Source organism: Sphaerodactylus townsendi, linkage group LG08 (genome assembly GCF_021028975.2).
Source record: "Sphaerodactylus townsendi isolate TG3544 linkage group LG08, MPM_Stown_v2.3, whole genome shotgun sequence".
Classification (NCBI taxonomy): Eukaryota; Metazoa; Chordata; class Lepidosauria; order Squamata; family Sphaerodactylidae; genus Sphaerodactylus; species Sphaerodactylus townsendi.
The window spans coordinates 87,506,105-87,531,041 of NC_059432.1; the positions used below are offsets into that span (position 1 = coordinate 87,506,105).

General features: G+C 42.4%; 1 protein-coding gene across 1 annotated transcript; it reads left to right on the forward strand.

The window, feature by feature from the left end:
* The first annotated feature begins 1,835 nt into the window (after positions 1-1,835).
* AADAC (arylacetamide deacetylase) lies at positions 1,836-23,549 on the forward strand. Its single transcript, XM_048506681.1, has 5 exons — positions 1,836-2,055; positions 8,239-8,461; positions 15,267-15,336; positions 16,491-16,662; positions 20,289-23,549. The coding sequence occupies exons 1-5, from the start codon at positions 1,918-1,920 to the stop codon at positions 20,895-20,897; spliced, it is 1,212 nt and encodes a 403-aa protein (XP_048362638.1). The 5' UTR covers positions 1,836-1,917; the 3' UTR covers positions 20,898-23,549.
* Positions 23,550-24,937: the final 1,388 nt, after the last annotated feature.

The window sequence follows — 24,937 nt, forward strand, 5'->3', positions numbered from 1 at the left end:
CATGCCAGTTCCCCCACTGGGCTCTCCCCTGGAACAGGCATTACGAGATATTGTGGAGGAGCTAATGCCTCTAGCTCTTTTACTGCTGACATGAAAAGAGTGTTTCCAGGTGCTGTCATGAAGCACCTCCCTGCTGTCTCTTTGTTCACGGACCCTGCAGTCTTCTTTTTGATCTCTCCTTTCCTCTTTTGCTTATAATGTTCCCATTTGTAATTAAATGGAGTTCCTAGAACCAGTTGGGTCTGAAGTAAACAAGACTTTGCATATCTTGACTTGTGAGTTAAAAGACAGTTAAGATTGCTTCTGGGTGTCCTGCCTCCAGTCTAATACCCCAGGCAGTGCCTTGGTTTACCGAGCGGCTACAGTGTGGACAATGAAAAGACAAGAGAGATGGCCAGAGCTACAGCAGAGAGAGAGACTTGAGATGGATCCAACAAGGAACAGGCTACAGATAACTTTAAACTTTCTTCACCACCACTGCATATGTACAGTGTCCACCTGCAGAACTCATCTGTGTGGTCAGGGACCTATTGTGGTCTGGCCTATGGGAGGAAGTGGACTGATTCTCTGCAGCCTACTGTAATTTTGATGAACACTTTGCAGATAAAAATCTCTCACATCTATTCTGACTTGGGCTTTACGCGATTTGTCCAGTTGAGTGGGATAACTTTCAGATTGCCCAGTCTAAGGACATAGATAAGATTCTTGGAAGTTTGAAGCCTATTACCTGCTTTTACAATTGTTGTCGCCCCCCCCCCCCCCGGCAGATGTGTAAATCTGCTGGGAAGTGGTGGTGTTCTGGGAGATAGTAGATGTCTCCCTGAGGGAGGAAGTGGTCAGTATTTTCCTATTCCTAAAGAAACCTACTCTGTCTGGACCCAGGAGTTGAACAAGTACTGTGTAGTCTCATTCTGGAGCAAAGTAATTGAATGAGTGGTGGATGGAAAACTTCTGGAATTCCTGAAAGAAGTCGATTTTTTGATCTTTCCTAGTTTGATCTTTTTTGATCTTTTCCAGTTTGCATTCAGGCCTGGTTATGGTGCTGAAGGGGCCTTGGTGAGCCTGGAGAATGATCTGTGCAAGGAGATGGACAGAGGTATCGGTGACTTTTGATACCATCAATCATGGGTATCCTTCCCTTTGGGGGTTGGGACTGGGAGGCACTATTTTGTGATGCTTTTAGTCCTATTTCAAATATAAGTTTCAAAGTGTTGTGCTTCTCTGCTTCTTGGCCTCTGACTCATGAGGCTCTTGTTTTAATGTTTCAATGTTTTGATGTTCCCCACCTTGGGGGTCCTATCTAAATGGAAAGGCAGCACAGAAAGGGTTTAAATAAACAAGCAAATTAAGAAATTGAGTCTAAAATCCAATCAGTTGATCTGAGTGCCCAGGAATACACTAAGTGAGGCACATGTGCCTAAAACCTGATAAGAATACTGATTTTTCTGCCCTTGTGATCATGGCAATTTCTTGTGCCCTTACTATTTCACCTCTTCTTTCACTGAATTTTTTTTAAAAAGTAGCTTATCAGTCGAGTGGTTTACTTCTAATGTGTTGCAACTCCTGACACTATATCCTGCCCTTCTACTTTTGCAAGCAATAAGTTTGTTGCCTTTGAGAAGGGTTAGCCACGCAGAAACCGCCTAACAGAATCAATAGCAGCAACATTACCCCACCCCCTGGCTTTGATATTGAAACATAAACTCTAAATGGGAGTGCCAACTATTTTAATCTTGCTGTGGGTGGGTAAGTACACTGTTGCAGAACCATAAGGATCAAGGAGGCCTCCTCTCCTGGTGTGATCTGTGCGTGGCTTTGCAGACTAACTTTGCTCCTGTCAGCTGACTTACGACTGTTCACAGCCAGTGAAAACATTCAACGGAAATCAGTCTTGAAGAAGCTGTTAAGTCGTGAAACATGAGGATCAAGTTTCTGGGCCTTCTGATCGCTTCTGTTTTGGTTGCTTATTATATTTACGCTCCTATTCCAGACAATGTGGAGGATCAATGGAAGCTGATGTTGTTTGATGCTTTCTTAAGAACTGTAGGACATGTGGTAAGTTGAAGCATTTGCTTATTCTAAGTATCTCACTGATTTTTAAATATATATATATATATTCTCACAAAAATTCAGCACAAAGAGGAAACAGAACACGGATTGGTTGGGATTCTAAAATTAGAGTGAATAGTACCCCAAATCAAGTGCTCTCACAAACTGTGACAGAGAAGGGGAACAGAATACATGTATGTATCGGTCTAAAAATTCTTTAGATATAAATGTGCTATTTGTTGGCAGGTACATAAATGGGGCTACCTGTTAATTAAAATGTGCTGCTGTGTATTTTTTAAAATCAGCATTCTGTCTTTGAAGCAGGAAAATGAGAGGCACCATTTGTTAAAATATAGATCTTTGACTTTACAGAAAATAACTGCCATGATTTACACTTTATGCCTAGTCTTCATCTTGATAAACTCATCTAGCTGTGCCCAGGAATTACACTTTGATGTTTGTTTTTCCACTGTTATAGCCTCCCAGAGACTTTGCCCTGGTCTCCTATCTTTCCAAAGGGCATGCGTGATTTGCCTTTTCAAAGGGCATTTTGCTAAAACCGGCTGGGGGATTGTTGGAAATTGAACTTAAACTTGCTTGAAATGAAATCATTTATCGTGGATGATTCTCTGATTATGTTTTGTTTGAACATAAGAACATAAGAACAAGCCAGCTGGATCAGACCAAAGTCCATCTAGTCCAGCTCTCTGCTACTCGCAGTGGACCACCAGGTGCCTTTGGGAGCTCACATGTAGGATGTGAACGCAATGGCCTTCTGCGGCTGTTGCTCCCGATCACCTGGTCTGTTAAGGCATTTGCAATCTCTGATCAAGGAGGATCAAGATTGGTAGCCATAAATCGACTTCTCCTCCATAAACCTGTCCAAGCCCCTTTTAAAGCTATCCAGGTTAGTGGCCATCACCACCTCCTGTGGCAGCATATTCCAAACACCAATCACACGTTGAGTGAAGAAGTGTTTCCTTTTATTAGTCCTAATTCTTCCCCCCAGCATTTTCAATGAATGCCCCCTGGTTCTAGTATTGTGAGAAAGAGAGAAAAATTTCTCTCAACCCCATGCATAATTTTGTAGACTTCAATCATATCCCCCCTCAGCCGCCTCCTCTCCAAATTAAAGAGTCCCAAACGCTGCAGCCTCTCCTCATAGGGAAGGTGCTCCAGTCCCTCAATCATCCTTGTTGCCCTTCTCTGCACTTTTTCTATCTCCTCAATATCCTTTGAGAGATGCGCGTGACCAAGAACTGGACACAGTACTCCAAGTGCGGTCGCACCACTGCTTTATATAAGGGCATGACAATCTTTGCAGTTTTATTATCAGTTCCTTTTCTAATGATCCCCAGCATAGAGTTTGCCTTTTTTACAGCTGCCATGCATTGAGTTGACATTCCCATGGAACTATCAACTAAGACGCCTAAATCCCTTTCCTGGTCTGTGACTGATAGCACTGACCCCTGTAGCGTGTATGTGAAGTTTGGATTTTTTGCCCCTAATATTGCATCACTTTACATTTTGCTACGGTGAACTGCATTTGCCATTTCTGAGCCCACTCACCTAATTTATCAAGGAATCCGCTTGGAGCTCTTCACAATCCTTTGTGGTTCTCACCACCCTACATGGACAGAGGTATTAGTCCCCTTATTATTTTGGACAGAGGTATTAGTTTTGGACAAATTATTAGTCCCCTTATTATTTTTTTTGGTGTTCTGAACCCTTGGTAGGTGCCCTGGAATCCTTTTTTGTTTGGTTGGTTTTAAGAAGTAAAATCTCCAAACTTCCTATTCCCTAGCCCTAAGGTTATTGTGTGTCTGTCCACCAGCACTCCAACGGAGTAGTGGGATAATTTAAAAAAAAAATGCTGGTAGCATGCATGGTGTCGGTAATTTGCTTTCTTTTTTCCATTCCAGTTCTTTGACACCAACAAGATTTGATCTCTAATAGAGGGAGATTTGACTTCAAAAGATCATACCCCAAAATGGTTCTTGATTTCTAAGGCAGTGGCATATTTGCCCCTGGGCAAATGTTCCTGGTCTAATTAATTTGGTCACATCGCGGGGGGCACAAAATCACCTCCCCCCACGTGACCACATGCCTTCTGGCCCAGCAGCCACGGCGCCAAGAGAAACTCAAGCCCCCGGCTGCTTGGCGGGCAGAAGAGGCACCTCAGCTTCTCTCACACCCCGGTTGCTGGGCCTGAAAGAGAGGCTGGAGCCCAACTTCCAGCGAGTTAGCAGGGCTCCACGTGGAAGTTCCCTGAAGGGGTTTTTGCCTCTGGGTGCCATTTGGCTTCCATATGCCTCTGTCTAAGGTGCTACCCCTAGACACCTATAGCTCTTCTGTAAGGTATTTCTGAATGTATCTAAGTCCACATTTTCTTCCATCGCTGCTTAGAGTCTTTCACTGTCATTCAATGAACCATCTTCTTGCTTGCAGATCTGTGTACAGGATCTTGTGTTTGATCTTGTATTTGTGTTGTGAGAGTAATTACTCCAGCTTTTACCTGCTCTCACTGTTAGTTTGGTTTCCTGCTGCTCTGAGAGACTTCTTTGCATGGTTGTTTCTCTGCAGCTTTCTGTTCAATCATTTTTACGCGTTCTAAAAAAATTACTCCTCCCCTCGATCTTGCTGTCTGGTGGAATAAAATGGTTAATGGTTAATAGACTGGAGTTGGCTTCAGTAGTTGTAGTAGTCACCCAGGAACCCCCGAAGAATGCCAGAAGACTACTATGAAACAGTGCAGACATTCAAGATCTCCTGGCAGTGTAATTGAAGGTAATGTGGTTGGGACAACTTTGGCCTTTGGTATCACAGCTTGAAGAATTGAATTCTGCCATCCAAAACTTAGAAAGAAACTAACAACCTGATATATGTGCACGCCAGGCTATGCGGCTGGGGGAAGGTGGGGCAGAAATACCTGTTCCCATGTGAAAACAACTGTAGATTTTATATGAATACCAGCTGGCATTCTTAGGGGTTAGTAGACATTTTGCAGCAAATGAAATTTTAGTTTTGTATCATGTAATTGTCAAAATTCAATTAAATATGGTTTGGGCCCGGGGATTAAGAAATTGATTGCTTCAGGCACCAGTGCACTGTTGATTTTGGCATGATTTTAGAATAGCTAGTCAGAATTAGGAGCACCCGCACCATTTTTTTCTGGTATTTTGTAGATTCAGGTTTATTGAACCAGAAAAATGTAAAACCTCTTTCTCTTCCATCTTTTCTCAACAACTCCTGTAAGGTAGGTGTGCTGAGAATGTATGAAATGGCCCAAGAACACCAAACTAGCTTCCATGACTCAGGAAGTGCTCCGGGAAGTGATGTCACCAGGAAGAGGCAGGGGTTTGCGGTTGTGTCTTAGAACAGTGGTTCTCTCCAACCTGGGGGTTGGGACCCCTGTGGGTGTCAAATGACCCTTTCACAGAGAGTGCGCCCTAAAGACTCTCTGCATCAGTGTTCTCCATCTGTAAAATGGATAAATGTTAGGGTTGGGGGTCACCACAACATGAGGAACTATGATAAAAGTGTCGTGGCATTAGGAAGGTTGAGAACCTCTGTCTTAGAAAGAACAGCACAAGAAGGGGGGTGGGTTTGGAACTGGAACGAACATCATGATGCCCTGCCTCTTGTTGACTTCCTTCGGCTGGTAAATGGTATTGAAGGGCATGACATCACAAAGTGACATCTCATACTTTCCGAAACTGTGCCCGTAAATCTCCAGGTATTTTCCTGGAGTCGAGACCCTGACAAACAATAATGGGGCCAATTTGTTTCTGATGCCTTTCTCCATCTAGGACTTTCTCAGCATTATAGTTTACTGTGGGGGGATTCAACATGGCACCCAGGTGACATCTTTCCTGTTGCCTGCCAAATGTCTTTAGAAAGTGGGCAGGGCCAGGTGAGGCTTTTGCCCAGCAGGGCTTCTGATGGGCCACTGGAGATCTCTTTGGTTTGTGCCGGTTTTTTTTAAAAAATATACTTCAGCAGCAGCTGCCACCACAGCAAAAGGATCTTTTCTACAGCACTGAAGATATAAGCATGAAAATATTTTAAACAGTATGTTCTTTAAAAAAAAAACATCCTGTTAAAGATAGCTTTTGCCTGAAATGTTGAAGAATTACTATTAGCAGTACACACGATCTCACACCTGATACCTGTGGAAGCCATTTTATAGTTGCACATACCACCTCATGTCAGAATTGCAAAGGTGCCCACAGGCTTAAAAAGTTCAGGGACCTCTGGTTTTGTGAAGCAGGAGATCAGATTGTAAAATTACCAGAATGGTAGTGGCAAATCCAGCCACTCCATTGTAAAGATGTAAAAATACCATCTTCAGAAGAGAGAATGGTGGTTTCTGCTGGTTATCCCCTCCCACTTCAGACTCGCTCTTTGCCCTTGTACTATCTCAGACATTTTCTGACTCTGAGGAATAATATTTGGGGGGAGGATTAGTGAGTTGCAGCAGGAGAGGAAAGTAAACAAGCCCCATTCCACGAGGTCTCCTTTACAAGCTGATACTGTTGGATATACACAATTGATTCTGACTGTACATGTCATTTGCGGGTCTATGAGGTGGGGGATGGCAATGGGAAAAAAAACCTTTATTCTCAGTACCATCGCATCAACTGAACTGCATCTGTTTGAGCTATACTGTGTGTTCTGAGGTCTTAAAACCTTAGTTAGATCTGATCCAACAGTAATTTGTAGGTGTACGAGGTGGGTGACAACAATGGCATCTTGTGTCTGCTTGAGCCTTTGATTGATCTTTTCTGACAAGATTGTCATATTTGGTCTGACTTGAACACCACATTGATTACAGCTGGCCATTTCTGAAGTGCCCAGCTTTCACAATTGCTAGGATTATTTCAGCTCGCTCATTCTGACTGAAGCTGACAGCTTGTTTGTGAATAGGAAGCCCAGCACATGCAAACTGGATCACTGCCAGTCTTGACTGGTTAAGTCTAGTTAGCACAACCTCACAGAATTGCTAGACAAGATTATGAATGCCTTTTTGTGGGAGGGCAAATTCATTCCAGTACTAAAAGGAGAGTGGTGGAATATTTGTTAGGGAAAAACAACCTTGGGAAAAGGACGTGTAATTTTAAACCTGTTTTTAAAAACCTCCTGTTGGAGCAAAATGTTAAACCACACAATAGTAAAACCACAGGTATGACTTATTTTTGCTCGATCCTTTTCAATCTTGATTTGGGATGGAAACTGCATTGGCAGCCCTGGCCAGTAATTTATATTGCAAAGAAATCTGTTAGACCTTTTGATATGGCTGATTGTGCCATTCCTTTTGACTTCTTGACTTCATACTGGAATAGGGTCAGCTCTCCAATAATTTTGGTCTTTTTTTTAAATGAAAAGAACACTGAGAATAATCATTAGACATGCTAAGTAATCTCTCTGGAATAGATTATAGGGGGATCACAAAGATTGATGCTATCTCCTCGTGTATATTTGGATAAATATTCATATTTGTGAAAATATTGCAAATCTCTATAAGTCTCTGGCAGTGCGATCAACAGGTAGAGGGGTAAAAGGACACTTGGAAGAGATGCAAGGGTGTGTCCACACAGGTGCCCACTTCTGTGGCACAGGGGAGAAATGCGCTAGCGGCGCAACTGTGCAGCGCCCAAGCCCAGCAGCTGCCATGCATGCAAATGCCTCTCTGTCATTGGCTCCCACACAAATGTGGGTGGGTATGGTTCAGGGGCATTTCTGGAAATAAAGTTGATACTCCCTGAGCCACCTGGGGACTTAATTTTAGTGTGGTGTATAGCCCATTGGGCAGCAATACAGTTTTCAGGTTGGTGAAGGAGTTTTTTTTTAGTTTTCATGCTTCCCATGCTGCCAGAAACCCCTGGCAGGAGGGTGTGGCTGTGTTGTGGTGGTGCCATCCCCTGACACCATGGAACTGCCCCATGGATTGCACTGAAATACACTCTCAAACAAAAGAAAATTAAGTCATGTGTTGCTGCCTTATTTCTTGGGGGAAAGTGGGGCAGATAAGAATATACATGGTTGATGTTGATCATAATATGTATAATATAAGGTTTGGATTACAGTGTGGGGTTTTTTTTGTAAAAGGAATAGGCATCGATGAATGTAGACTATTATGCAGTTTGAACCTTGCACAATAAATAGGTATGAATGTCCATAATTTCCTAGGCTACAATTGCTGAGAAGCTGGGTTTTGGAAACTACATGGATGTTATGATGAAGATTACAACTATGGAATATACACCACCAGTGTCCGATGAAAAAGTCATTGTGACAGACACCAAATTTAATGATGTTCCAGTTCGTTTGTATATACCTAAAGGGCAGCCTGACTCTTTGAAAAGAGCAATGATTTATTTTCATGGAGGTGGATGGTGTGTAGGAGCAGCAGGTAAGCAAGAGTACATGGTTTTACTGGTGAGGGTTTTCAGTAAAGAATGCAGCATGATATTATACTGTCATAGGTCTTGCACTGGAATATGATCTATAATACGAAGTAGCATAGTACAGCTCCTTGGCTGTAGCAGAAAAAAAAAATCAAAACTCATAATGTGAATTTCTAGTTTGTTCAAATTATGTAAGTGTAATCAAGTCACATATGACTTATGGCAACCCAGTGGGGTTTTCAAGGCATCTTTTGGGCATCTACATGTGCTTCTAAACTCGCAGCGTTAGCGCACCAATGCATTGCCAGCCCAGGCTCTAGATAACAGATGTATTGTTACTGCATATGCAGCGGCTAATTGCATCATCTCCAGCTGGAATTCTCTGGAGTTCTTCTGGAATTCCAATTGATCTACACACTACAGGCATTTCCCTGGAGGGAACAAAATGTTCAGAGCACATGCTGTATGGCATCTCCTCTCCCAAATATCCCTCCCCAACTTTCATCTTCCACAGGATCCTACTCCAAACCTCCAAAAGTTTCCCAAGACTAAGTTGGCAACCCTCTGAATCAACATTACATGAATAGGTTCTCCTTGGTTTCCAGTAAAACATTTAGAGCAGGCCTTAATTTCAGAATTAAAAGAGCCACAGAGCAACACTACAAATAGATGATGAAATCATTATACGTATCTAGTGATAAGGCAGTAATTTATAGGACAGAATTAATTTGGTAAAAAACATTAAGACTCTCATAAACTAGATAATTTAAAGCTCGTTACAATGAACTGAACATTTGGGTATGTTTTTTATGAAGAAGGGTAATATTTTATTAAAATTCCCAACTTATTAAGCAAATATAGGATGCTGCTTTGAATTGGGCAGGACTGAATAGCAAAATTATCAAATAAATAGTAATAGTTGCTGGTTACTCCCCTTATAAAACTCCTGAGTTTAGGTCAGGGTATCCAATTTTTGAGCCCCAAAATGGAGGAAAAAACAGCCCCCCATAAAATTGAACCCCCTGATCCAATATTTACCAAACTTTGAGATTTCTAAGGAAAGTCACCAGTAACTATGCTGAAAATTCGGTACCTCTAACTTAAAAAACAGCCCCTCCAGAGCTGCACAATAATTTTCTATAGACTACAAAGAACCTATGTCAGAATGGAGAATCTCACAGAGAAAAATTTTTCCCTCCCACAGGCCTCCATTGAAGCACACAGAGAATCTTTGTAGGGCTCGAGGGGGGCGTTGTTTTTAATGTAGAGGCACCAAATGTTCAGCATAGCTGCTGGTGACTCTCTTTACAAGAACACCTGAGTTTGGTAAAGATTAGGTCAGGGGGTCCAATTTTATTGGCTCAATTTTTCCTCCATTTGAGAACCAATAAAATTGGACCCCCAATTTTTCAAGAGGGCAGAAATGTGATTTCCAGAGTGATAGAAGAAGCTGTAATCAACCAATGAGTTAATGGTCAACTGGCATTTGTCTTTAGTTTTAATTTTCTGTTTTTGCTCACACATACTGACATTTTAATATGTAAGTATGATAGCTACTTTGTTATTCTTTTGGAAATAAAATAATTCAAATTGCAAAATACCTCTTTCTGAGTGTATCCTGCTTACAAATATTATTTCCTAAGAAGGGATTAATATTTAGATGAAATTGATGCAAGGGCATAGGGAAAGTACAGTGGGAAGTTGCATCCGTATTTACTGTGTAAATTAAAGGCAGGGAATCTTCTTTGATTACAATCAAACAATATATGAATGTTTGGTTGAAGTGTGTAAATATAGCAGTCTGTGTTGGAACATGTGCTTAGATGGGACATGATCTATTTGACAGTTGGACACTCCCTCCTGCTAGTGCCGTGTGTAAATCAGTGCAGTGTGCATAACCAAGTAACGTGTGCAAAGACTGATATGGCATGGGCATCGGATTGGCACCTGGTTTGTATATTAGTAGACACAGTCCACTCAGTGGAAGGAGCTTGGAAACAGCTGTGTCTGGCGAGGAGCACTTTGGTGAGTGGTTAGCAAATAAGCGGATCTGAACGGTGACTGTGTGTCTTGCAGTTCTTGTTTGCCTTGCACCCCTCAAGGTGTCCTACTCTCGTGTAAGCCGCTGCTTCGACAGGTTATGGGCCCAGATTCTGCCCTTACTCGAGAGTAGCTGTTTTTTGTTGCTGTGTCTTAGCGAGCAGTTCCCGGCTTTGCACCATGGCTGCTTCTTTTGCGGTTTGCCTTTCGAGCGGACTGACAGAGGCACAACTATGTGACCTGGTGTTTTGAAGAGTAGAAAGCCTATCTTCTCGCGTGAGGATTTGTGGACTTTTAATTGTCCAGCTCCCTTACCCCAGCGCAGCCCTCCCGGCGTTGGAGATAAGAGCTGAGGCCCGGGCAAGAGCATCCATCATCTTGGCGGTAGAAAGCTCCCAACTGCTATACATCAAGGGCGCAGCTGCACCGAGATGCTGGAGACTTGCTCAAGCGTCTACCAAGCGTGAGTCTGTTGGAGTGAAAGTCTTACTAACAAGACAGTTGCATCACCTCAGGCTACGGAAGGGTGACTCCGTCTCCTGAGCACCTACAGAAAATAGAGCGTTATTTTCTGGAAGCTGGCTGATCGTGGTCTGCTTGCCAATGAGGACTCACATAAAACCTACCTGCTGATTTAAAATTAAGCTGGGCCGATTAAGTGGGAAGTCGTTGGTCCAGCAGCCTCCAGACCAGTTCTGCGGATGCCGCCTTAACTCTGGACTACGTCACCTCGAAGTTGCTGGACTGCGGCGACAGAGGAATTCCAGAAGAAGCGTTGCGAGCCTCAGGAGGAAACAACTCCTGAGAGTTAGATCAATTAAGTGCCTGCTGTTTGTCGCGACCAGAAGCGTTGCTACCCGGTGTGGAGCTCCTGGCCGCCAGCAAGAGCATGCGTGAAAGTGCTTCTGGTAAATGACCGGCGGGTAAACAGAGACAGAAGAAGGGTCCTGGAGAGAGGGACTCTGCCTCTTCTTAACCGTCTTAGCTTTTACCTGATTCACGATGCACTGACAAGGACAGAGATGGAACTTGGCTCATTGACTCTGCCTGTTCTATGCACATGCGTGAACCCGTGAAGCATTTGCTTACAGAGGGATCAGCATTACCCCAGACATCAAACACGTGTGTTTTGGCAAAGCGAGACTCCAGCCTCTGTGGAGAAGCAGGAACAGCTGCGTGCCTGCTTTGCATGGACACATTAAAAATGTCCTTTATGTAGCCCTGTTTGATTTCTGTTTGCTCAAAAGCGTCGCTAAAATGGCGACAAGATGGGTATGTTGTTACTTTTGCTGATCAAACATGTACCGTATCTAAAATGAAGTTGTGTGTCGCGCAAGGGAAAATTGTTAAGTAAACTGTATTATTTAGAACACAGTGATAATGGTACTGTCATGTATGTCTGAGAAGGTAACAAATGTGTCAATGCCAATAAATTTCCTCCTCATGACCAATGCATTCATTATTACCACATCGTGTGTTTAGTTACATGAACTGAGCACTAGCCAACCTAGTAAAGGTTATTCGCGGTCTGAAGGTTAAAAAACCACCTGCAAAAAGTTTTGGAGTGCTCTGTTATTGCTGGCAGAGCGAAAGTGGCATTAATCCTTCAACTGCCAGAAGCACCAGAGGGAGTCTGTCCGATCCCACTCCAACTTTGGTCCATATGGATCTTGCAGGACCGTTCCAACTCAGTCAGGGAAAAGCGAAATTACCTAGTAGTAATATGGTTCTGTGTGATGGCGGTTTTGAGTAGGTTACCGCGGTGCTCCTTTTTTCCTAAAGAGTTCGAGAGGCCTGAGGCATTTCCAAAGTTCAAGAACTGGAGTGGAAATGATAGAAGGCACAACGGGTCATAAGGTGACTCGCGTTGCAGGCGGACAGGGGGGGGAAGAATGGACGGATTAATCGATTTCAGTCTTGGCTGGAAAGAAGGGGAATCCAACACCGCCAAAGCGAATCCTTATCGGGCTCCTTGAAGGCAGTATCGAGGAAGAAAAAATAGCGATGCCAAAATATAGAAGAAAGCATGCTGTTAGATGCTAATTTGCCAGAATACTTCTGGGCAGAAGCAATAAATGCAGCCACATATGTGCTGAACAGGAATGTGGTCTTCTGTAGTGAAACAAAACCCGTTTTCCTGCTGTATGGGAAAAATCCTGGCTAATCAGAAACATGAGGATTTTTTTGGCAGTAGGAGGCTCATGTCTTGGTGCCACCACAGCAGAGAAGACAGGTGACCCAAGTGGCAAACTCTGACCTTTGTTGGCTTTGAACCACTGGCCGAAAGGATTTCGTTTCTTTTCACCATCATTTTGGACGGGTTGTCATCTCCCGGTGCTAATTTTTGTTAAGCATGCGAACTGGGGAGAAAATCCCACTCAAACACAGAGGTGTTACTTCCATTTTACTGAGCCTGAAACAGTTAATGGACAGCAGGCTTTGCCAGCTGCTGTTCAAAGGTCAGCTCAGAGTGTGAAAGCGTCGAGAAATAAAACAAACTGTACTCCTCTGAGTATGAAGAGTCAGAAGGGGAGGAGGTGGAGCGGACTATCCCCACTTTACATCCAAAAGGATAACAAGCAAAGGTGTACCACCTGACCCGGTGCCGGTCACGAGTCAGGGTATTTATGTGTGTCAGACTTCTGTTTTGAACCGTCCTCCTATGCAGAGATTTTATCTCTTCCCACTGAAGAAAGAGAGAAGTGGGAGGAAGCTATGGAAGCCGAGGAGCATAGTACCTATGTTAAACAAAATGTGTTTGTAAAGGTAACTGCACCCGAAGCAGAAATGTAATCGGTTCACAAATTGGGTATTTAAGAAACTGTTGCGCGATAATAGGCTGATTTATAAGGCAAGAATTGTTGCTTCGGGGCTTTTCGCGCCAGGAAAAAAACGGAGGAGGGGAAAGGTGATACTCCCACAGCCAGACCAAGTCTTTGTTTGGTCTGTCCTTGCTCTAAGCGAGCAAATATGACATGAGGAATTCACGCCATTTTGATTTTCAATGTGCTTACCTTAATGCTCCACTAAGGCAAAAGCGTCTATGGCGTGGCCTGCTGGTTATGGGCGATGACCCAAACATGGTTTATAAGCTGCAGCGTTCCCTGTCTGACCTGATTCAATCCTGGGAGGAACTGGTACTGCTGCTTAGATGCAAAACTTCTGAAAGAGTGTGGGTTTTCATGCGGTACCTCTGCTGATGCCTGTGTGTATGTTAGAGGTCGGCATGAGACAGAGAAATCATGCCTGGTGTATGTTGATGACATTTTGTGTATGTACTAAGACTGACCAGCAGAGCGAAAGAAGCATCTACAAAGAACTCAGTTGAAACCTTTGTGGTGAAAAGATCTAGGTGAAATAACCCACTACCTGAAGCATAGACATTAAACAAGTAACAAATCAAGGCTTCTTCATGTGTGTGCCAGAAGGAAGAAAATAGAAGCCATAGTCAAGAAAGCTGGAGTTAGATGCGCGGGAGAACTGCTGCGACACCCGATGACCTGTAGAGTTTTGTAAAGGATCTGATACAGAACTGTGTAGTGATCCAGAACTATACAGGTCTCTATTAGGAAGCTTTTACTTCATGTCGCCCGAACTGGTGTAGCGACCAGACCTGGCTTTTGCGTATTATTAAGCATGCTAAGCCGACATGCTGCTAAATAGCGCCAGGCATGACTGGATAGGTCTGACCCGTGTGATCACGATATCTGAATGGCACTGCTGAACTTGGATTACTGGTCAAAGCGCAGAAACAGAATAGCGTGCTTTTGTGCAACAACAGATAGCTCTTTGCTGGCCGGTGAGAACCAAAAGTCATGCACAGGGTTTGTAGTGACTTATGCCAATGTACCAGTATCCCTGGCAGTCCCTGAACCAGACCTCAGTTAGTCTCTCAACTGCTGAGGCTGAGTTCTGTGCCATCTCTGAAGCAATACAGCGAACTGATCTGGTTGAAAGCATTGTTGTTGTCAGAGTTAGAGAGCTGATGCAACAGCCAATCCCCGTGTTAAGAAGGGATTCACAGACAGCCATTCATCTAGCAGAGACAGAGAATCTAAAGGCTAGAACCAAGTACACATAGAAACGTTGAAAATATGAACGAAGTACCGAGAACTTGTACAATGTGGGTTCGATTAAGCTGCGGTATGTGGATTCAAAGTCAAATAGCCAGCTGGCATAGCCAAGCCTACTGCTAAAGAAAAGTATGTACTTTTATGTGAGCAACTGCATGTACTGTATGTATCCAATGTATAAAGTGTAAATATGTACTGTCTGTCAAACCGATCATGGAAGGGGTGTTGGAACATGTGCTTAGATGGGACATGATCTATTTGACAGTTGGACACTCCCTCCTGCTAGTGCCGTGTGTAAATCAGTGCAGTGTGCATAACCAAGTAACGTGTGCAAAGACTGATATGGCATGGGCATCGGATTGGCACCTGGTTTGTATATTAGTAGACACAGTCCACTCAGTGGAAGGAGCTTGGAAACAGCTGTGTCTGGCGGAGCACTTTGGTGGTGGTTAGCAAATAAACGGATCTGAACGGTGACTGTGTGTCTTGCAGTTCTTGTTTGCCTTGCACCCCTCAAGGTGTCCTACTCTCGTGTAAGCCGCTGCTTCGACAGTCTGTGCAGAAATTGGATTATACCTAGGAAGCACAGAGCTGCATGGAATAATGGAAAATGTTCAAAAAGCCAGAGTAACAGTGAACTGTTTATTTCTTTTTTAGAAGAACCATACAATGCCCTCTGTCTCTTATTTTGTTGCAGGCATGAAACCTTATGACTCTCTGTCAAGATGGACTTCGGAGAAGCTAAATGCTGTCGTAGTATCAGTCGAGTAAGGGATGAGGGTTCAAACAGAAGTTTTGTTCTGTTGTGCATTGTTGTTTCCTTGGGGCTTTTTTTACTGTCAATTCACACCTGATCCTGAAGGATTTTCAAGGCAAGAGATGTTCAAGAGGTGGCAAGCCATTGGCTGCCTCTGGCCCCACCCCCAAGCTTATAAAAGCAAAGGCCCCAACACAGAGCCTTCCAGTTGCTTCTGTCCTCCCCAGAGGGGAGGGCAGAAGTGGGCGGGGCTTGGAGGTGGGGCCAGGTGTGGGCCCCATCCCAGGTTTAGCAGGGGGGCGACCGGAGAGTGGATGTCCCTGGGTGCAATTTCCCCCCAGTACACCTCTGCATCCTAGTGATTCCGACTGTGAAAGCCTTCAACATTAGATTATAACCAGAGGTGGGATCCAACCAGTTCTCACCACTTCTCTAGAAGTGGTTACTAATTTTTTCTGAGTGCCGAGAAGGACACTCACTAAAGCAACCTCCCTGCCCAATAGGGACTGGAGGTGCATGTGTGCGGCGGCGCCACTGTTTGAATCTACCACTATTGGAACCTGTTATTAAAATTTTTGGATCCCACCACTGATTATAACATAAATTTATTCTCTTGCTTTCTTCAGTAGAATGAGCCTAAATAGTTTCCAAGAGATGGTTGGGTTAGTCTGTTACAGCCAAGCTGACCAAAAGCCCAGTAAGTCCTTAAAGACTACCAACATAAGTTTTTATGAGTCAAAAGTCATTTAAGGAATTAGTCCTTAAACTGCCACAGGACTTCTATTCAGTTTGTGGGGATTGCAGTATCTTGTGAGAATGACATTCAGTTAATGGTGAGAATTTTAAAAGTCAAGTTAAACCCATTACTCCATATGTATATATAATTGTTAAATTATCTGTCACACATATTACTGAATTGTGGTGAGTCTTAAAATGGTTTGTAGCTCAGAAAGGGAAGATGGGAAGTTGGAGTGATGTGTACTGAACTGGGGGGAGGGATGATCAGGGACTAGACATGCATCATATTAGGGACTATAATAAAATGCCCATCTTAGCTGGTGGAAAAACATATATAGCTGCAAAACTTCCTGAGATGTTTTGATTTGCTTTCCATAAACATCAAGATTGCTTAATATGAATGTCTTTTTAAATTATTCCACAAAGATACAGGCTGGCACCTAAATATCATTTCCCAACTCAGTTCGAAGATGCGTATGCAGTTGTGAAGTACTTCCTGCAAAGCAGTGTTCTTGACCAATACAACATAGATTCAAGAAGGATATGTGTTTCGGGAGACAGTGCAGGAGGAAATTTAGCAGCAGCTGTGACACAGCAGGTGAGTGGTAGACATTTGAAAGCAGCAACAAATTGAAATGCCAGCATCCGCTCAACGTTAGTCAGGTGAATCTTGGAAAAACTTCTCTTGCTTGTACATTCAAGAGAATGAATCAGGAAATGAAGTAAGACTAGATCTAACATGGTAAAAGGTAAGTCCCTTTGCAAGCACCAGGTCGTTACTGACTCATGGGGTGACAACATATCATAATATTTACTAGGCAAGCTATGTTTACAGGGTGATTTGCCATTGCTTTCCCTAGTTGCCTACACTTCACCCTCAGCAAACTGGATACTCATTTTACCAATCTCAGAAGGATGGAAGGCTGAGTCAACCTAGAGCTGTCTACCTGAGACTTCTGTCAGGATCAAATTCAGGTCATTAGCAGAGCTTTGACACTGTACCTCAGCTTTCCACTCTGTACCATGGAGCTTCTGATCTAATATGAACCATATTAAGGTCTGTAAGGTGTGTAAAGGGGTGGTGCAAAAACTGAGCAAAACTGAGGGATAGGCAATGGCATGGATTCCAGGACAGGGGAGACCAAATGCATTAGGTTGGTCCAGGGGGCTGAAGAACCAGGCAGACTAGGTCCTACTGGCAAATCAGTTCCCTCCTTCAGCTCTGAGTTCTTGAGTTTTGAAGATTGGAGCTGGGCCCAGCTTTAAGTTCAGAAACTGGAGCAGCCGCCTTCTAGGGAAGGGATTGGCAGGTTGCCTGCAGCAGCAAAGGTAAAGTTAATTGTTAGCCTTGTAACCAGTAGTATGAATATGCTGACAAAGTGTTTCTCTTTCTTTGCTGATTGAAGAAGGGTATGGATCAAGAAATGCTGAAAGCGGGTGAGGGGAAAATGGAGTGGATTTCTTTGTGAGAAGGAAAGGAGCTGCGGGAATGCCAGTTTCCTCTAGAACCGTCCCCTGTTCTCAGTATGGTGTAATCGTTAAGAGCAAGTGTAGTGGTTATCAGCAGGTAAATCTGGTGAACTAGATTTACTTCCCCACTCCTACATTTTTGCTAGGCAAACTTGGGCTAGTTATAGTTTGTCAGAACTTTTTTTAGCCCCGCCTGCCTCACAAGGTGTTGAGAAAGGACTTGGTAAGCTGCCTTGAGCTTCCTTACAGGACAGAAAGGAGGGGTATAAATCCAAACTCTTTTTCTCTTCTTCAGTTGTATCAGAGACTTGTTGCAATTATGTCGGGGCAAGAGAGAGGCATTCTAGGCATGCTTAAAAAGTACACTTTGGCCATTTCCACATGGCCCAAAAATGCCGTCCCTAAGGTGCCGTTCGCACAGGCAGCGCTGCTGATATGCAGCAGTGCCAACCTGGCTTCCCTCCACCTCCCCTGGAGGGAGGTTTTTGAAAAACAGCGTGTTCCCGCCGGCACAGTGCGAATGGCGCCGCCAGGAACACGCTGTTTTCCCCATCGTCCTCACCTCACCTCGTCGTCCTGCGTCGCTCTGCCGGACTGCTGAGACCCTCCCTCGCTGTGCGGAAAGGGCCATTATAATTCATTACTGTAGTTTTTTTGGCTGACAAATTTCACATCTGACTTATGGTGAGCCCTTGTGGGGATTTCACGGCAATAGATGCCTAGAGATGGTTTGCCATTGCCTTCCTCAGTGTCATACCCTAGTACTGCTTGAGGGTTTGGCTATCTTGATGTGGAATTCTTGCATATAGCAAAGAGGAATGTTTCCAAAAAGTTATCTATTTTTGCTGAAGACTGCATACTCACCCTGTGACGGCCTCTGTTTACCTATATTTTATTCAAGACCCTTTTTTTCTCCCTCCCTCCTCTTCTCTGGTTGTTCTTGTTCTTACCAACCCGCTTTCTGATTTCTTCCACCTGTCTGATCTTTGTGTCCACTTCATAGTCCCTGTTCCTGGCCTCACCCATATGCTCCTTTTCTTTGCACTTTCCTTATCAATTCAGTTGCTTTTCTCCCGCTTCTCACTCTAGTCTGCTTTCCCCTTCACCCTTCAACAACTGTTTTCCTTCACAGCTCTCCTTCTTTCCCTTACAATATCCCCTATATCTCCTCCCTTCTTTTCTTTCCTGTTCTGTGCTGTGACTCCTCCTGGTTGCAAAATATTGGAGGGAAAATTTTTCCTCAGGGCACATGCAGTTGGCAGATGCTTGTGTGTGTGAGAGGTGCACCCTCTCTCTCACACATACTGGGGGGATTAGAGAGTGGATCATTGTAGAAGGATTTAAAGAAAATGGCCACTGCTATTGAAATCTAACATTTGAGAAATATATTGCCGTTATTGCTGAAGTCCCAGCTTTTACTTTTTTTAAAAAAAGGTACCTTTCTTTTTATAATTCTGCAATGGGAGGGACTAGAAACTAATTTTTAGTGAAAGCTAGGACTTCACTGACCATGGCAATATATTAATTGAAGGTTAGATTGCAGTTGCAAATGCTGATTTTTTAAAAAAGCTCCAGAAGCCTTCAGGGGCAAAACAGAAAGTTCTTCTGAAGCAAAGTCAACAGCATCTTCTTTATCGACAAGCACTATTGTATTTCATAGATCAAAAGTTCATCAAACCCTGAGAAGTGTCTCCCCCCCCACACACAGTGTTCAAAAATACTGTTTCAAAAGGAAGAAACTGAGTAACATGGTATGAATAATTTCAAAATCTGACAGAAACTGTCTTTGTAAATAACAGAGTAATCCCCAAGATGCTTAACAGCTAGTTATGTGAATTTGGAGGTGTGAAATGCTTTAGCTACCATTATTTCTCTTGATCTGGGCTTAAAGATCAAAAGAAAAGGTGTGGCTCAAAAGCATGATCCCTCAAATTGGCCTTTACTTCGAAAATAAAAAACCTCCTTATTCAACAGTAACTGAACACCAAAAACTATAAACCAGTGCTTGCTTCTCCTCTCCCTTTGCTGTGTAATCACAGCTAACTTATGATAACCCTGTAGGGTTTTCAAGGCAAGAGAGATCTAGAGGTGGCTTGCCATTGCTTGCCTCTTTGTAGCAGCCCAGGACTTTCTTGGTAATCTCCCATCCAAATGCTAGCCATGGCCAACCCTGCTTATCTTATAAGATCAGCTAGCAAGCTACCTTAAGCTACCTTAAGTCCCTGACCTCTGCAAAACTTCTAATACTTAGGCGGATTCCGCATGGGCCAAAAATAGTGGTGTGAAAACAGCGTGAAAATGGTATAAAATGGTTTAAAACAGTGTAAAAGGGTTTACACCGTTTTCACACTGTTTTCACACTGCTGTTTTTGGCCCACGCGGAATCTGCCTTAGATTTGGGTCAAAACTTACTCCAAGGAGAAGGATGGAGAATATTTCAGCTTTCTTTGATCATACAACCTGAGAGAGATCTAGTGCATTAGTAGACTTTTAATATCAAACTATTAAAATTCTAAAATAATATTATTTTACAATAATTGTTAAACTGCTTTTACAATCAGTGTAAAATAGTTCAAACTCTGGATGTGATCAACTCTTTGTATCATTTTTTAAAAGTAAAAGTAGTATGCAGCCTATAAACTTGGAATTTCTGACTTTTTTCATTTTTGCTGATATTGCAATATATTAGAGCATGTTTTTGGCTTGCGTTCTGATCTGCCTTTTTTTTTCATTACATTTTCTATAATGTTACAGCTCCTTCATGACCCTGATGTCAAAATTAAACTCAAGGTTCAAGTTTTACTTTACCCAGCTCTTCAGACCATAGATCTGGATTTGCCATCCTATAGAGAAAATGCAAACATGCCAGTTTTGTCTAAGTCTTTAATGGTGAGATTCTGGAGCCAATATTTTACAAACGACACCTCTCTAAAAGAAGCGATGGAAACCAATCAACATGGTCCTACAGAGCTGAGTGGTTTGTATAAGTTTGTAAACTGGAGTCACTGGCTGCCTGAAAGGTTTAAAAAGGGCCACATTTACATTGCCCCATCACACGGCAGTTCCAAGTTTGTACAGAAATACCCAGGGCTCCTGGATCCCAGAGCAGCACCACTATTGGCTGATGAAACCAAACTGCGGGGCTTACCTCTGACATACATTTGCACGTGTCAACACGATGTCTTGCGAGATGATGGGATTATGTACGCCTCCCGACTTAGAGAGGCAGGAGTTCCAGTGATACATGAGCATGTGGAGGACGCTATTCATGGAGCTATAATGTTTACTACAAGTCCGCTCATCCTATCTGCAGGACAGAGGATGGCAAATAACTACATTAACTGGCTAAATGAGAACTTATGAAGAAAATAATATCTATGAAATGCCTTTGGCTCTGATTTGTTCCTGTTATGTTTTTTTAAAAACTGTTTTCCAAAGAAAGAAATGACCTTTTCTGGGAATAATGTGGCTATTGCATTTGTTTGGAAATTATGGAACACTTTTCTCCTTCAGTCTGGATGATCTTTTCAAAAAACTTTTCATCAATGTGTAACTCATTTTCTTTTTTCTAAAAACACTGAAATCAAAGGAATTTTACTTTCCAGTTAGTCCAAGGGTAAAATTGATAATGTATGGTACTATATGTAGGTCAGATTTCTTCCTTGGCAAGTGATTTAGCTTGGATCTACTAAGTACCATTTTGAATAGTGGCTTATGGAATCTTGTTCACTATTTCAGACAGCAGATTAATTCTGCCACAAAAATGCAGCAATGTGATTATTTCTATAGCAATTTTCAGGCATTATACTTTCAGTCCTATCTTGTTTATTGGGGGAGAGAGAGAGCTACATGAGACCCCGTCAGTTAACATATGCCTTTTTAAAATGACTTGAGTCTATGCAACTGGAAACACAGATTTTTGAAGGTACATATTCCTGAAAACTCATGCTGAAAAATATAGCAATAGACACAGTGAGCAAGTGTATCAAGAGGATCACAAATAGCACACTGTCCTGGTACAATGAGGTAGGAGCATGAAAATCATAATGATTGAAAAGATTTTAAGTATGTTCTTCATCTTTTGAAGATGGGCTATGCTACTGACCATTTTGCTGGAAGTCTTGTTGATCAAGGAAAGTCTATTCTTCAGTTTTTCTCTCTGAAGTTTTCTGTGACTTTTAAATATAGTCAAAGAAACAAACAAAATAAAAAAACCTTTGTGGCCTTTTAACAATGAACTGTTGTTTTGATAGTATGAACAACACTGTACCTCTTCACATATCACTGTAATTATACTTGGGCTAACTGCAAAGTGCGGACCAGAAAGCTGCAAATAGCTTCAGCCTGTATTTGCTACTAAGATTTCTTAATGAATAATAAGTAGCTTATGTTAAGTAATTTATATGTAGTCAACTATTGGTGGGTGATACCTATTAGGTCCATAATATTTAATGATGGCCATTCCAATTAAATGTATGCATATGGTGATCCTTTGAAGATGCCAGTCACAGATGCAGGCGAAACTCAGGAGAAAATGCTACTAGAACATAGTCATAAAACCCAGAAATCACACAACACCCCAGTGATTCCAGCTGTGAAAGCCTTCAACAATACATACATATGATGTACTGCAAACAGAGAGCATTGCCTATGTAAGCACATCTTCAGCTCCCACCCAGATAGAGATTCTGATGGTGTTGTTGCCACTGTTATTTTAAAGCAGCAGTTTTCAAATTTATAAATTTACTATAGTTTTGGAGACCAGCTTGCAACTTTCCCCCACACAACACAAAATGCAACAATCTAATAGTATACCAAAACTGAACAAGTTTTTCATATTGTTTTTCGTATTTACTTTTTATCAATAGGGAGAATTACTGAGAGCCAGGGTGCATTTCATGGCTGTTTTGCACATTATGCAGAAGCAAGTTCAAATTTGCCATAGAGTCTCTTAGAATGAGCTTACTGAAATCATGTGACAAGGTCAAGGTGACGCAGCAAGTTTTTATGGCAGAGCGTTTTGAACCTGGGTCTCGCAGATCCTAGGCTGACATTCCTAAACCACTATGTTACACTACCCTGAAAGAATGAAACTCCTTACTGTCCCTAATGAGGAGGCTTTCAAGTTCTAGCCCCCATTGTGTGGTCCTTCAGAGAAATGTAAAAAGAGGCTATGACATAAAAACTTAAAACAGGACGTTCGCACCCACCACCTGAATCTTTAGGAATCAAAATTTGCCAGTTCTTTTGGATTTTCTTTTGTTAGTAAGAGCTCAGAATACTCAGCAAATTGCAGCTCCCAGTGATCTGAGCTCAGAAGTTTCCTAATGATGGAGCAAAGATCAGCTTTCCTTTTTAGCCCACTCCATCAGTACTATTGGATAGTAAGTCTGGTGGGGAAAGAAGGAATAGTGGCAGCTCAACATGACTATATTTGTGAACTGTGTGTAATTTTGTCTTGGATTTTTAAAAACTTACAATACTTATTTATATATTGTGATGACTTCCGTCTTGGACAGTACAATTGAATGGGCTAACTGATGTGTGAAATATACTTAGCCACCATTCAAATTAGTTACATAATGTTGGCTGAGAAAATTATTCCAATGTTGTCTAATAACACCACATTGCAGAGGACATTACTGAATTGGACCATTGCCTGTAGACTGTACTGAGTTTATGGGCTAATGGTCTAATTGGGAACCATACAGAGCATATGTTCATATGGATCCAGTCAGTGATTGGGAGGGGCAGTTGTAACGTTAGCCTTGTTCGTGAAAGTTTTGCTAAAAGTGTTCTTATGAAAACGCTAGTCAAAACTTCAGGCATATCTTAAATTTTTATAGTCTAGAGCAAATTGGACAACAGGCATGGTGGAAATTTAAAATGGGAGAACAGGTAACTTACAGGGTGGGTGAAATGGGAATGAAGTGGGTCGAAAGGTGTAACCTGTTAGAAAAGATTTTCTGTGTTGATCTAATTATTATCAAGGCTGAATAAATGAAATTTAATTTTTTTTAACGTGTACGATTGCTGGTTACTGCTGACACAACTGTTACTTAGGAGGGGAAGGAGGGGGAGGGGAACTTAGGAGTAAACCTCCACTAATTTACCAAAATCCTTTTTGTAATTTGTACAAGGTGAACAAAATAAGTAAGATTATTTTTATCATTGAAAACTGACATTTTGCAATGTAGCCATCAATGCATAGCAGAGTTCTCTACCAGTGACTGAAAGGCAAATACATAGAATCAGATGTGATCTGAGACCAAGCAGGGGTAGTTAGAGAAACGTCACTTTCTGTTCACCCAATGGCATATTTAAGGAGGGCAGAGGGGGCAGGCAATCCAGGCGCCATTTGCCTGGGTCACGTGAGGGGACCATTTTGGCCACCTCTCCCCACTCCCCTGCCCCCACTGTGCCCCCCCCACAAATCTTTCCTCTGTCCGAGCAACACCTGACCAAGGCTGGCAACATACTAAGGATGGGGACAAGGCCAGTGAAGGCACGCTTAAACCACTATGTTACACTACACTGAAAGGATGAACCTGCTTACTATGCCTAATGAAGAGACTTTCAAGTTCTACCCCCATTGTGTGGTCCTTTTTCTCATTTTCAGTTACCATATTTAGCACTTTACAGAATATTTTTTAAAATTTCAGTCTGCATTGCCTGTGACTTTTCCACATGGCTGTTGAATTATGCAATTATCAGGGCTGTGTAGAATATGCTTTAATTCTGATTTTTTTTGAACCATGAAATGGCAATTAAAATATTTGTCCATCAGAGCTAGTAGTACAGGGTAATTTGCTGACCACAGATCCCACTGCTGAGAGGGAAAGAAAGGACGAGGATTTTATTTGTTTAGATGCACAATGGTTCAGTTGAGCGTGGAAAATCAACACATATCCACTTCAGCCATGGATAACATGAATCAATGCTGGGTCATTATGAACAAGTAATTCCTGTTCTAGTTTTTGTAGACATTTGATCTTTTCACACAGCCAGATGCAGTGGTTAAATAAATTCCAGCACTTAGTAAGGTTATTGATGTTGTACAGTTGTGTGTTGTTTTTCGCCATCTAGTGGACAATGCTGTTCCGGCATACTTTCAGGATGCTATCATGTTTAGTACCAAGAAGGCCCTTTCTGTTGACTGCACAGCCAATGCAAGAAAAGCAAGGGAGTGGTGACTTATGGGTGTCTGGCCCAACCTTATAGAATTTTAAAGGCCAGCTAGCACTTTTATGCTTCAATAAAAAAGTGCCCATTCTATCAAGAAACAAAACAAGGGATTCTACAATAACTAGAAACCACGTCCAGAAAATCTCATGTGAAAAGTGCTTTGAAATGTTATGGCTGGGTTTAGAGCTTGCCACAGAAATGTCTTTCTGTTTTCAGTC

What these genes read in the sequence shown, in the direction of transcription:
- AADAC (XM_048506681.1), top strand. Translation starts at nt 1,918, where the DNA reads ATGAGGATCAAGTTTCTGGGCCTTCTGATCGCTTCTGTTTTGGTTGCT. An exon ending in TAAGAACTGTAGGACATGTG is followed by an intron (nt 2,056 to 8,238) that starts GTAAGTTGAAGC and finishes ATAATTTCCTAG; the next exon opens with GCTACAATTGCTGAGAAGCT. An exon ending in ATGGTGTGTAGGAGCAGCAG is followed by an intron (nt 8,462 to 15,266) that starts GTAAGCAAGAGT and finishes ATTTTGTTGCAG; the next exon opens with GCATGAAACCTTATGACTCT.